The following is a 12633-nucleotide window of genomic DNA, read 5'->3' as shown; positions in this document are numbered from 1 at the left end:
TTCAATATCAAGACTATAGACTAGAGCCTAGAAGTAGCCGCCTATCTCAGTTTAATTATAGATCTCACTAATTGTCATAGGTTTAAGAGATAGAGACTTAGAAACTAATCCCTTTAATAAAGCTTACTGCTTAATATTCCTGTAAGTTATATAGAAGATATCGAAATTTCACTATTATTACAGGTGAGTCACAGCGCCATACGAGTTTGGCTGTGGTACGTCACGTGACCTTTCCCGCTTATATCGGACTCTTGCCTTGATCACTGTTTTCTAGTCCTTAGTTAATCCTTTTTGAATCATATCGGACTATTATAGCGCCCATTTTCCTGTAGTATCGTCCCGTTACAGCTATATAGGATACTACTATATTTTTTAGTAACTAAATACCTAAATACTCTATATAAGACGATCTAATAAGAAGACTGAATATATATTTTGAATAGCTTAAGGCTAGATACGAAAGCCACCTATAATGGTTTAGAGCGCACAGCATTGGTGTGGAGCTCCGCTAGGTTCTAGCGCACACTAACATCCTGGGCAACAAGATAGTCGACAAAGGACACAGCAACCATGACACATTCTCCTAACGGCCACCCTCCCCATCAACACATTATCCAACTTGCTGCACGTAAACGCGTTATCCGCCAAGAGGCTAAGCTCGCGTGGGAAAAACAGTGGGAAAAGCAGAAGGTCGCTAAAGCAACGAAGCGACTCATTCAGATGCCCACGAAAAAGGTCCTAGAATTCTGGTCAGGAATCCGGCGAGCTACCGCATTATTGATATGAACTCCTACCTCTCTAAGATCAAGGCTAAGGATTCACCTCGATGTGTATGCGACCTTGAGAATCAGACGCCAAAACATATGCTATTAGAATACCCTCTGTTTAATGAAGCCCGCGATATCCTACAAGCGACCCTACAGGAACATAAGCTCTCACTAGCCATTGGCTATGAAAAAACTAATCTGCGAAACCAGCGGTCCCAGCGATCTCTGAGTTCATACGAGACACACACCTACTAGGCCAGTTCCACCATGCAGAGGACGGCACCATGGGCGTGGAACCAGATCCAGTGGACAACAAACCACTCACAGAGCAACGCGATGATGCAAGATAAGAAAGCACATAAAAGGTAATATGTGGGGAAAACCCCTAAAGGTTGCCCAAACAGAGCCCACCGCCAGGAAACGGTGGCCTCCTCACGAAACGATATGGCATAATAACAGCAATCTGACGGGTGCTAGAAGATGTGGATAGAAGAATGAAGGGTTGGCCGTCTCGGTGATTCGGGAACTTGGTGAAGCAAGGGAGCATAAAACAACCATCGATGTGACAACGCAGCGTGGACAATGGCGAGCTTGGTGATATAAGACCTCGGTGATGCGGGGCCACCACTTATTCCGCTACCGAAAGGGCGGTCAACTTTCTGCCAGGAGAGAAGGAGATTAGATGGAAGCGTGGCTCCACGGAGAACACGCAGAACTATAGTTGAAGTAGTTGGAGACTTGACTCCCCATTATTGTTTGGCATTTCCTTTATTCTTATTGTATGTAATTAGTTAGAGGTTTCTGCGTTTTTACATTCGATGGAAGGGGAATGTCCCTTCCTAAGCGCTGGACACGCCTTTCAGCACCGCAGCAGGCTGCGACGCATCCCCGCATAACGGCATGCTTTGAGTATAGTCAGTTAAATCGGGTCAATTGAATTCATCATCATCATCATTGGCGTTGGCATGGTGGAAAATCACTATTACAACCTAATGGTCGTAAGCTTAACTCTGCTTAAGAATTAGCTTAGGAAGTAGCTCTTTACGAATTTATCAACTACTAACCACCATAATTCGGCGACCATTGGTTAAAACGCTTTCTTAAACATCATCTTGGATACCATCGTCGACGCCGATAAGCAATTGATGTTGAGCGATGGTTCAAAGACTATAAATAAGTGTGTTATTATAGAATATAGTATTTGTTAACAGGATATCTATAATTTTGACTAGACTAGCTTCTAAATAAGTATTAGAAGAGACCAATAGATCATTATAAGAGAGCCAAAGAAGAAGTTATCTAATGGCTCTGTCACCAACCGCGAATCTATTACCTGCTTAGAGGCCCAGGCTACTACTCTCTCTAGCCATAGAATTGCAGCGGAAATTTGACATAACCAAACCTATCATGGAAGCACACCACACCCGATATAATGCTTCTCATCATTACGCAAGCATCACAGGTATCACAACTTCTGATCAAGTCAACGATATGAAGCTAAAAGAGTATAAGCTTAATGATAAAGCTCATTCAGATAAGATGCGACGGAAGTGGAAGAAGGTATTGATTAATGACGACTGAGGGTTATGGTGTAAGTTCAAAGTCTTTTACTAGGATTATGGTTACCAGAAATAGATGATGAGTGTGGAGTTTGAATTGAGTATAAAACTAAGCATAAAATAAATATAGAATTGAGTACAAAATTAAGCATGATTCTATATGACAGCTTCCGCAGCAATAAGGAGTGGCAATAAAACTCTGGAGAGATCAACAGCCTGACACATTATAGCCTAAGGTCCACGGAAGCCTATATATATATATATATATATATATATATGCTAATTTCATTTTATCAGTATTCAATTCACAAAAATGATCAAAATAGAAAGAAAATATATAAAATTATAGTTGAAAATTATATATATATTAAAGTATCACCTTAACTAAGATAGAGGTAGGCTACACGTATATACACTCGCAAATATTTACTGTACACCTGAACTCCTCTATACACGCCTCGGTTTCCTATGAAGAACTGGTCGAGTGATAAAAATAAAATTGGTGTGTTATAGGAAGTAAGTTTTAGATATTACCTATCTGTTATAGCTTGAATATCTTATAATGTAAATTTTATCTTTTCAAAGAGCGGCATAGTGAGTGTTCAGTAACTATAGGTTCCTATTAAGATGAATATATTGATAGGACGATGACGCTATGGTTAGATTAAATCATTTACTCCTTTTTAAATCCCGACCTTACATATATCACCGAGGTCTTGTATCACCAAGTTCGCCATTGCTCACGCTTGTCACATCGATGGTTGTTTTAGGCTCCCCTGCTTCACCAAGTTCCCGAATCACCAAGACGACCATCCCTAGATCCTAGTAAGGATATATATATTTGATATCAAGATAGCATGGATGAGAGAATAAACTATAGTTAAACAAAAAGAATTATTTTTCAAGCTTTTTGTTCAACCTTCCATGCTTCCTAATCTCAACCAACCTAAAACTTAAGTAGTGTTTAGATAACTTTATTACTTGCAACTTAGAGGTATTTCAGGCGACTTCAACCTTACATAATACTATAATTTAATTATTTTCATCTTATTTGTAACGTCTAGTGGAGTATACAATATTCCAATAGTTATATATCTGTTGCTCACTTTAGCTAGCTTAGCTAGCTAGTCGCTTGTAACTGAGAACAATAGTTGAGCTCCAACGAACCACTACTCAACACCGTAGACAAACCACCAAGTGTAGTGGTATCTACAGTACTGAATATTGTGGTTGTTGTAAAGTCTGCTTTTTCATTGATGAAAGAACTAGCTAGTTAGTATATGGGTGCCCCTCTGCCCTAGACGAATGTCAACATTCGTCCGAGACAGAAGAGACGGTGAAGACGGGACATTACTGTCGCGAATGCACATCGCTCAAGGGTGTCGTTTGCGATGAATGCATATCGTTCAAGGATGCCGTGAGATACTAATCTAGTTCCTCCGAGTGGGTATTCCGAACCGGGAGTCACTGCCTTGGCAGAAGCTTTTCGGCCGAAATACTTTCCGTTTGTTGATGGCCTTGTTTCTCGGCTGTCGCAACAATATCTCATGCCTATAGAATATTCTGCTAGTTTATTCATAATCTACTTCATATTATACAAATCATTATCTGTCCGAATATGGGAAGTCGGAATCATCCTTTCTGATTGGATGATTCCACCAGCGACTCCCATTGGACACAGCCTCCCAAATGAGTGGGGCAGAGGTCTTCTTTAGTTTCAGTTAGCAGTAGTAGAATCTACACTTCACATCATCTCTACAACTGCAGTTCTTACGAATACACGTGTAAAGGAAGTCACCCATATCTTACGACATTATCTAAGAATTTACTTATTATATCAAAAAAAGACTGATATTCTAAAGCTCTTTTGTCGAATTGAATGAAGCGCAGCCAAGAAATGATCTTTAGTAAATTTGGTTGTTCCAGACTCTATCGCATCTTTAATTGTCTCTAAATGCCAATTTTTGTAGACATTGAACACATCAACATCTAAAGGCTGGAGTAGATGCTTGAATGAGGAGGGATAAAGAATGTAAAATCTTATGCTTTTCACAATATTCTATCAACTCCATTGTCTGATGTGATCCAAAGTTATCATATAATAAGAATCGCCAGGTGCCTTTGGTACGCGACTGTGTGGATTTTTCAAAGTGTTGAATCCATGACAATGCTAATGCATCGGTCATATAACCATTGTCATATAACCATTTTCAGAAATGGTAAGGCCGATATCATCATCATTTAGGTTACTAAACCAGCGTAAATATAGTTATTTAGCTGAGAGAATGACCACCGGTGGGACGCTAAAATCATCACTTGATATAGCTTCACTCACAGTAATAGACTCTCGATTGGTTGGTGTTCGTATTAGAAATAATCTTCTTCTTTGGCTCGAGTAATGATCCATTTGTCTTTTCCAACCCCAGTTTGGAAGGCAGTCCCATCAAAGTGATAGATATCAGATGATTCACTACCATAATCTTCAATCACTTTTTCATAGCTTCTAAACCAATATTTAATGGCTGATTTATCAAAGGCTCGCTCACATTCAATATCAAGAGATTTTCGGCGCATCTTTCGATACCCAGGGTTGCGTTTTAGAAAACGTTTGATCCATTCTTGGCTTAAAGGTGGTGGAGAAGGATCTAGAGCTTTAAAGATGTTTTCAGCAGCTGCGTAGAGCTGTTCAAATTTTGGAGGCATTCCAATTTGATCACGATAATCAATCTAGTTCTTAAGAGACATTTCCTCAGCTTCACCAAGTCTGCGTCCATTTGGTGGCCTCTCGAATAGCGATTTACCACCCTGGACGCGTCGTCGAAACCGTTGATAGTTTACATCAAAAGCTCGCGCAGTTAATGACATTGAAGGGTAATCTCCATTTTTGAAGGTGCTTATAGCTTCAATAATACGTTTCTCTATATCTATTACTATCAGCCAAGCCTAGATCACTAAATTTGTTAAACGAACACCTAAATTCAAAATTACTACATCAAAATTATATATTTTACACATGAAGACAATCTTATCATTATTTATAAATTGTTTAATCTAGTTAAAAACTATTCGCGAGGATATGATTTAGAATTATAATCTCTATGATTGTGAATGGCTACGACTAAGCATATATATATCTAGCAAGTTGGTGCCAACAAACTATCTTTATTAAGCCACTAGCCTATTATAATAATTATAATAAGACTTCTCTCGCGATAATGCTCACTTCCATAGTTATTTTAAAGTAAATCCTATATGAGTGGCGCACACATATGAGTGACGCACCCAGAACACCATAGTAAAATCGAAAAAATTTAATGTCATATCTCAACAACAATAACACTGATACGATTTAAATATATAGTCAGATACAATAATAATGATATCTATAAAAAATCAACTCATTTTAATTAAATTAGATATATTAATTCTAGTAGTATCAAATATTACTATAAATTACAGTATAATGTATCTATTTTAGCTTCACCTACACTTCGCTCAATGATTTCCCAATCTTTACACCCATTCATCTGATCAACTAGAAATAATCCAAATTCACGATTTGAAATTATTTGGACAGGTGGTTGTTGAGATATGACATTGAATTTTTTCGAATTTAATATGGTGTTCTAGGTGCACTCATATGCGTGCGCCACTCATGTAGGATTAACTTCATATATATAGTTAGGCGCGTCTACCTTACGTCAATCCTGTTCAAACGAAATATCACAATTAGGACCTTATACACAGCTAATCTAGGTAAAAAACCAAAGCTAGCTGTAATAAATCCCTTTGTGTTAGACTAAATTGAGCTTCGTTAGCTCTAGAAGCTCTTTATTTCTATTATTAGTAAATATAAAAGATTGGTTGCCATAGGCTTTCTAATCCTAGATAGCTATAGTAGCTATATCACATCTGAACTTAATCGAGATTATAAAGATAGCGATATTATGCTAATATATACTAATACTACTTTATTCGCCTCATCTCTTATAACCTTTTAGACATAGTGTTAAAATAATTGTCTTGGTTACTCTCGATTCAAGATTAGACCTATTACTATCGAAAAAGACGATTTATTTAAAATCTATTCTAGTACATAATTAATTATCAAGGATTAAATGAGCTTCTAATCAATGCATAGTTACTAGAATCTCTCTATTCAACTCTAATAGGGTCCTTTTCATTTAATATATAGCTTCAAACAAAATCACTCAATTCAATTTAATTGCTAATAACTAGTTGATAGGCTTTATTACTTACTCGTCACGTCTCTCTCGGAAATATTATGATAGAAGAGCTGATGTTCAAAATCTTAGAAATCATTATACGATGGTTTAAGTTGGCAAGAAAATCATTGAAAATATAGTAAGTATTAGGCCAAGAGGTAAATAAATTTTGCCTTTGATATTACTACCCCTGAATTTGATCAGATTTATAGATAAAGCTATAATATTGTATTTTATATGCATTATATGCACTACATCTTCCATAGTATTTCAATCATAGGTTGTTTTTTGCCTTCAAAGAAGCTTTATGACGCCATAGCATCAAATAATGTACTTTTTAGTGTTGATTCGATCGATAAAGATTATTTACTAAATATCTTCCCTGTTATGCGTAATAGAGCTTTTAAAGCGAGTACTATAATATAAGTCCATAAAGTGGGCGGACCACGCGGAATATCATATCAAGCCCACAGTGGCCCTCGACCTAAGAAGGCCCACCCTCCATAGGTGGCTCGTATTTAGGCCCGGCCATGGGGACTTCGATTGGTACCATCGCAAATTCCACCACGACGATGCTAAGCTCGAGTGCTCATGCGGACAGAAAAAGACACCAGAGCACATAGCGCTTTGTCGTAAGACGCACGGCACTTTCAACCAGTGGTCTCTACGGCCGAGAACTCCCCCTACCACTAAGGAAGAAGCAGTCAGATAATTACAATCCCTGAAGCCAGGAGACTTCAAAGACCTCCTGGAGGTAACTGGCTTCTACTCAACGATCTGCACCAGGTAGCCCCAGCTAGGCCGGCAAAGCATGATAGTACGGTGCCTCGCGCACCAGACATCACCATCCTACACTAAAATACGCCCCCCTCCCCTACTACACCTCTCCCTCCGCCGACGCGGAGCTCTGCCCTCTTCAGCAAAGGAGACACCGAGAGGGGGCCTGGATGTAAAGGGATGGACACCTACGAGATGGGACTACAGCGGAGTGAGACTCCTTGAGATACCACTGGGTCGACACCATGGCGCCAACTAGTTTGCCGTTTCCTTTATTTGTATTATTCACTAGAACCACCGAACGGGGAAGCCTCGAACGGAGGGGGCAAAATGTAAGAAGATGGGCCCATAAGGCCTTAGCATAGATCAGACACTCAGCTCGGTCCGCCGACGCTGAGCGTTGAAATACCCTTAGGGAGGTTCCGGGGAGGGATCGAGGCTAGCACAATCCCTCCCGCCCGACGTTAATACTACTACTACTACTACTACTATAATATAAGTAACAGCTTTAAAAATACTGGTTTAGTTCTTTTAGATCCAAATTCGAATAATTTGGACCAATCATTATGCTTCTGAATCTCTCGCTTTATAGTTGAGGAGTATAAATCAGAGGAAGGTCCTAGATTTAAATCGACAGGAAATTTCGATTTTATAAGCTTTTCTAGTATCTAACGTGGATGACCATCTCCCGAGAAAGCTCTGGTAAGCTCTCCTTCCAGGCGATGGTATTGAGCTTGAAGATACTAGAGCAGAATCGATGCGAGATTTAGATTGCTCTAGTTTTTTGATGTTCCAAATTGTATCATCGTTGTCGTCGGTGCCAGGAGATAGAGGGCGCTCAGGATTCAGTTCAATGTGAGGCAGACTTTTAAAGCTGAATATTCAGCTTATCAAGTACATCTGATGGGTTCAAAGGCACTAAACCAGCAACTCTAAAGCTACTAATTATAGTGCTAGCTTTAAAATCAATATCACGGGCACCTCTAAAGAGAGGGAGGCAATCATATTTTTCAATAGAATTGATGCCGAGCCCCATTAGCTCCGCAACACCCTTTCCATATTCCCTCTTTAAAGACCCAAAACAGGCTACATTAAGGGGCCGTAAAAGACGAGATGCGCATAAATAAAGCAATAATATCATTTGCTTTACAATATCTCATCAAAAGCAGGTTGTAAATGCGAGTTATGGCCATCGAATATCAAAAGACAATTTACCATTTCTACTCCTTATATTAGGAATAATATGCCTTTCAAGGCAATATAGACCGATCGGAAAGCTAGTACAGCCATTAAAGCTCTTATTTAAGCTCCAATTAGCTTTCTCCGGTAGCCCATCAAACCATCGATACATAAACACCTTGCCTTTAAAAATCAGGTAGGGTGGAAGAGCATCTCCATTTGCTCTAATAGTCTCGATCACAGTCACTCGTGGTTTCCTGGCTGTAAAACTGCTCTCCGACCATGGTATTCAGCAGAGGTAATAGCATTTTCAGAGCCATTTACTCCCATCGCAAAACCTGATTCATCAAAATTGAAAATATCATCAGAGTGGATACCATATTTCGCGATAGTATTCTCAACAAGCTTAAACCATGGTAAAATGATCCTATGATCCTCAGGGAGCTCTCTTATAGTGATATCGACGTGGTCGATGGGGTTTAAGGTCAGGATGTCTCTTTATAAACCTAGTCACCCAGTTTTTACCGATAGAAATAGAGGTGTTGGTGGTGGTTGAAATTCGTGATCGGAGTAGTAAATTGGCCATATTTCGACACATAGCATGGGTAAGAGCTGCTCAATTCAATTCAATTCAATACCAAGTTCTATTAACCCGATCGAGCAATACTAGGCGCGTATATGCTATGCAGGCGCTTCAACCGTCCGAAGCAGGAACTTGTGCTCAACGCCATTTAGAAATCAAATACAAAAGAAATAGGACTGCTGTCCAACAGGTAAATTCCAAGTCCCATATTCCTTCTCCCGGTGCCAAACTCCTGTAGAATCTTCGTATTCTCTCCCCAGTTGGCATCTTCTTCCGCTCCCCTTCGTTGATCTTGTTCATGGTGTATTTTTGATGTCGTGGCCTGGGTGCTCGGTGCCCAGGTTTTTCACGGTGTCGTTTACCCATCATCGTCTTCTCCTACGCCCATGGCCGCTAGGCCTATCGATTTGTGGCCATCCTGGTCCGAGTCCGGCTCAATTTCAACATACCGGAACTGGCCCAGCAGGCCTGTTTGGTGCATAAAGTTCGCGATGTAGCTGATCGCCTGTGGGTGGGACATCAGCGCATCCTAGTCCGAATGCTGCTCAGCATCAAGATTAGTCGTACCAATTTTTCTCCTGAGCCATATTGTCGCTCGCGAGGGTAATATTCGAATATTATGACTGAGAATAGTGCTCGGTTTCTTACTGCAGTAAAAGGGAATTGAAGTTTACTGCAGTAGAAAGGAGTTGGTGAGCTTCAACTAACTGCTACTCAACACCGTAGACAATCCACCTATCTTGGTAGTGGATTCCTACTAGTTGAATATTGCAGTTGTTGTGAAGTCTGTCTGGTCTTTCATTGATGGGGAGAACTAACTACTTATAGTACATGAGGGTTCCTCCGTCCTGGACGAATGTAACCATTCGTCGGAGACAGAAGAGACGGTGAAGACGGAAGGAACACCACTGCCGCGAATACACATCGCTCAAGGGTGTCGTTTGCGATGAATGCATATCGTTCAGGGATGCCGTGATATTAATGGTTCCTCCAAGTAGTTATTCCAAACCGAGGGTTACCGCCTTCAGCGGTTCTGCTTCCATATGTCAACAACCTTGGTTCTTATACGGCTGTCGCAACATAATAAGCTTCAAAGATTCTCTGTAAGTCGATCGGGCTTGGTATTTGCAGAAAGTCGTTATAGCTCCGGAATGGATTTCGACGCACTTTTAGATATATCCATATTCTAGCAGCTTCGTTATAGATAGGCGGACGTCCACTTCTAGGGCGAGATTTAGTGGTTTTCGTGGCTTTATAGCGGTCGCGAGTAACATAGATAAATAGTGCTACGATTACAGCCATAGATAGCAGCAAGGTTAGTAGGCGACACACCATTTTCAAGGGCAAAGAGGATGTCAGCGCGTTGATCAGTAGAAAGTTCTTGATTTCTACCAAGGTTTCCACTAATCTCAGTGCCAAATGGAGCCATGGTTGGTATAAAAAATAAAATAAAAGAGCGGGTTTACGCGACGTGATCAAAACGCGCTAAAATACGGGAAACGTTGGAGATATTATCCTTTCTAATGTTCCCGTTTAACCAACAGATTTGCCATGTAATTTCCTGTATTACGCAAAGGTTTCCTCCATTGATATTATCCCTCTATCATCCTTCCATGAAAGATCATCTGACCCATTTGTGATATCATCCATCGGGGTATCTATTACACTCCAGCCACATTCGAAAACTGGGTATATAATTCTGCGACGGTCAAACGTTCGTCAGGTCCACAAAGAGTTTTTGCAATCAGGCTGCGCAATGTAGCGTCCTTTTGTAAAACTTCATATGAATTCAGGGTATCCTCGACCTGACTGGCCTCCAGGTAGGTGTTGCCATCCCTCTCAGTGAGAACAGACTTCCATAGAAGTAACAGTTTCTCATTGTTGTTGTCTGCGAGAGATGGTACAGACATCACCATCCAGGTCATTCCAAGGGCAAATGTATCCACTTTCATATCATAGGTAGTCATTCGAACGACCTCTAGATATTAAGTTAGTATCAAGACTGGTTAAGGGATTCTATTAGAGCTTACCAGGAGCGATATAGCCATCAGTGCCTATCGCATATTCGTTTGATGTGTCTTTCTGGAGAGAATAATCGAAATCCGCGAGTTTTAAAGTGTCACCATCAATAAGAACATTTGCGGGCTTGATATCACGGTGCATAACTCCCGCAGCTTGAATAACATTCACACCAGTGAGAATCTGTTTGAAGGCCTTGTTGACTGTATCTTGGCCCGAGGCAGAATATGTATCAAGTTTATCCGCAACCGAACCATCTGAAATATAGGGCATGATCAGATATCCAGCCTTTCTCCCTGCGCTGACCCAAACGTAATCAATAACATCAAGGATATTTATAGCCCCAGAAAACTGCTGTTGTAACGAAGCACCGTGTAGCATAAGAGGTCCTTGTCCCCGGCTTCGCTTCATCACAACATCTTGATCATAGTCATCTAGCTTGGCTTTAAATAGACTTGAATAGACTGTTTGTGCAATCAGGCTACTCCATGTGAGTGTACGGTCTTCGCAATCGAATTCAGAATAGTATGTAAGGCGCTTCTCTGCATTATCGACCGTTCCTTGTGAGGATGCATCAGGTACTTCTGCATAAGAATCATCGTTGGTTTCGCAGTAGTCATTGTAAGTGCTGTAAAGAGCCCATCCGTCGAGAGCAGTGGGTACATCATCTCGGCGGTTTAATAGATCAGGCTTATAAATCGGTCGAAGGGACCGATGAGCCGCGAAGGCGAAAGGTAGGAAAGCATTGAAGCTTAGTATAAGGAAAAAAATCTGGTAGAAAGCGCCCATATTGTTCAATCGTCTTCTAACAGGCTAATCAGTTCAATTTGATCAAAAGTAATACTAATAATGGCAGATAGCGAAGATTTCCAAGGGTCCAAGACTTATATAATAAGTCTTTAGATCTCTACCTATATCCCTGATATTTTGGCCCCATTTCTTCTCCGCTCTAAGCCGTATCTCGCCCCATTTTCTGGTCTTGATATTGCTTTGGCCCCAAACATAAGATCGGCTTTTAGAAATGTAATAGGGTGTTTTCCAGCTACTATATCCGCCTCAAAATATTTGTGGATGATTCGGTAAAAGTAAGCCCTTCGAGGGTCACAAGAGACAACTCACTCTCCTGCAAATTGTAAGCCCCTTCTGTCAGACTGTGGTATCGGGCCGTTAGAAAAAGCTAATGACATGAATAGGAGATGGATATCTCAGAGGAAGCAAGCATCTTACTTGACTCTACCAGTAGAATTCATCTAGAATATGTGATTTACTGACGTCTCTCTCGACTCGCCGAAGTATATTCTACCGGTCACATGGTGCAGATGATATTTTTTTTCATCTATACAAAACTAGATTCCCATCGGTGAAACATCGTATGTTACATGCTTGTGTGAAGGATTATGGCATCAATTCAATTCAATTCAAAGTTCAATTAACCCGATCGAGCTATACTAGTCGCATATATGCTATGCAGGCGCTTCATCCGTCTGAAGCAAGAACTTGTGTCCAACGCCATCCCAAAATCA

General features: G+C 40.4%; 3 protein-coding genes across 3 annotated transcripts; 2 read left to right on the top strand and 1 right to left on the bottom strand.

Annotated features, from left to right (window-relative positions):
• Positions 1-570: 570 nt before the first annotated feature.
• N7495_008916 (reverse transcriptase) lies at positions 571-1117 on the top strand (the record flags this gene model as incomplete). The annotated part of the gene is made up of 2 exons (XM_057211567.1): positions 571-735; positions 998-1117. The coding sequence occupies 2 exons, from the start codon at positions 571-573 to the stop codon at positions 1115-1117; spliced, it is 285 nt and encodes a 94-aa protein (XP_057061110.1).
• A 6246-nt stretch (positions 1118-7363) lies between these two features.
• On the top strand, positions 7364-7588 carry N7495_008915 (uncharacterized protein; the record flags this gene model as incomplete). Its single annotated transcript, XM_057211566.1, has 1 exon — positions 7364-7588. The coding sequence occupies one exon, from the start codon at positions 7364-7366 to the stop codon at positions 7586-7588; it is 225 nt and encodes a 74-aa protein (XP_057061109.1).
• A 3164-nt stretch (positions 7589-10752) lies between these two features.
• Positions 10753-11899, bottom strand: N7495_008914 (serine threonine kinase; the record flags this gene model as incomplete). The annotated part of the gene is made up of 2 exons (XM_057211565.1): positions 10753-11069; positions 11122-11899. The coding sequence occupies 2 exons, from the start codon at positions 11897-11899 to the stop codon at positions 10753-10755; spliced, it is 1095 nt and encodes a 364-aa protein (XP_057061108.1).
• Between the last annotated feature and the right edge of the window lie 734 nt (positions 11900-12633).

The sequence above is a fragment of the Penicillium taxi genome, assembly GCF_028828555.1.
Source record: "Penicillium taxi strain IBT 34144 chromosome Unknown utg000005l_segment0_segment0, whole genome shotgun sequence".
Classification (NCBI taxonomy): domain Eukaryota; kingdom Fungi; phylum Ascomycota; class Eurotiomycetes; order Eurotiales; family Aspergillaceae; genus Penicillium; species Penicillium taxi.
Note: the sequence above shows the minus strand (reverse complement) of the source record. Positions and strands in the feature narration are given on the sequence as shown.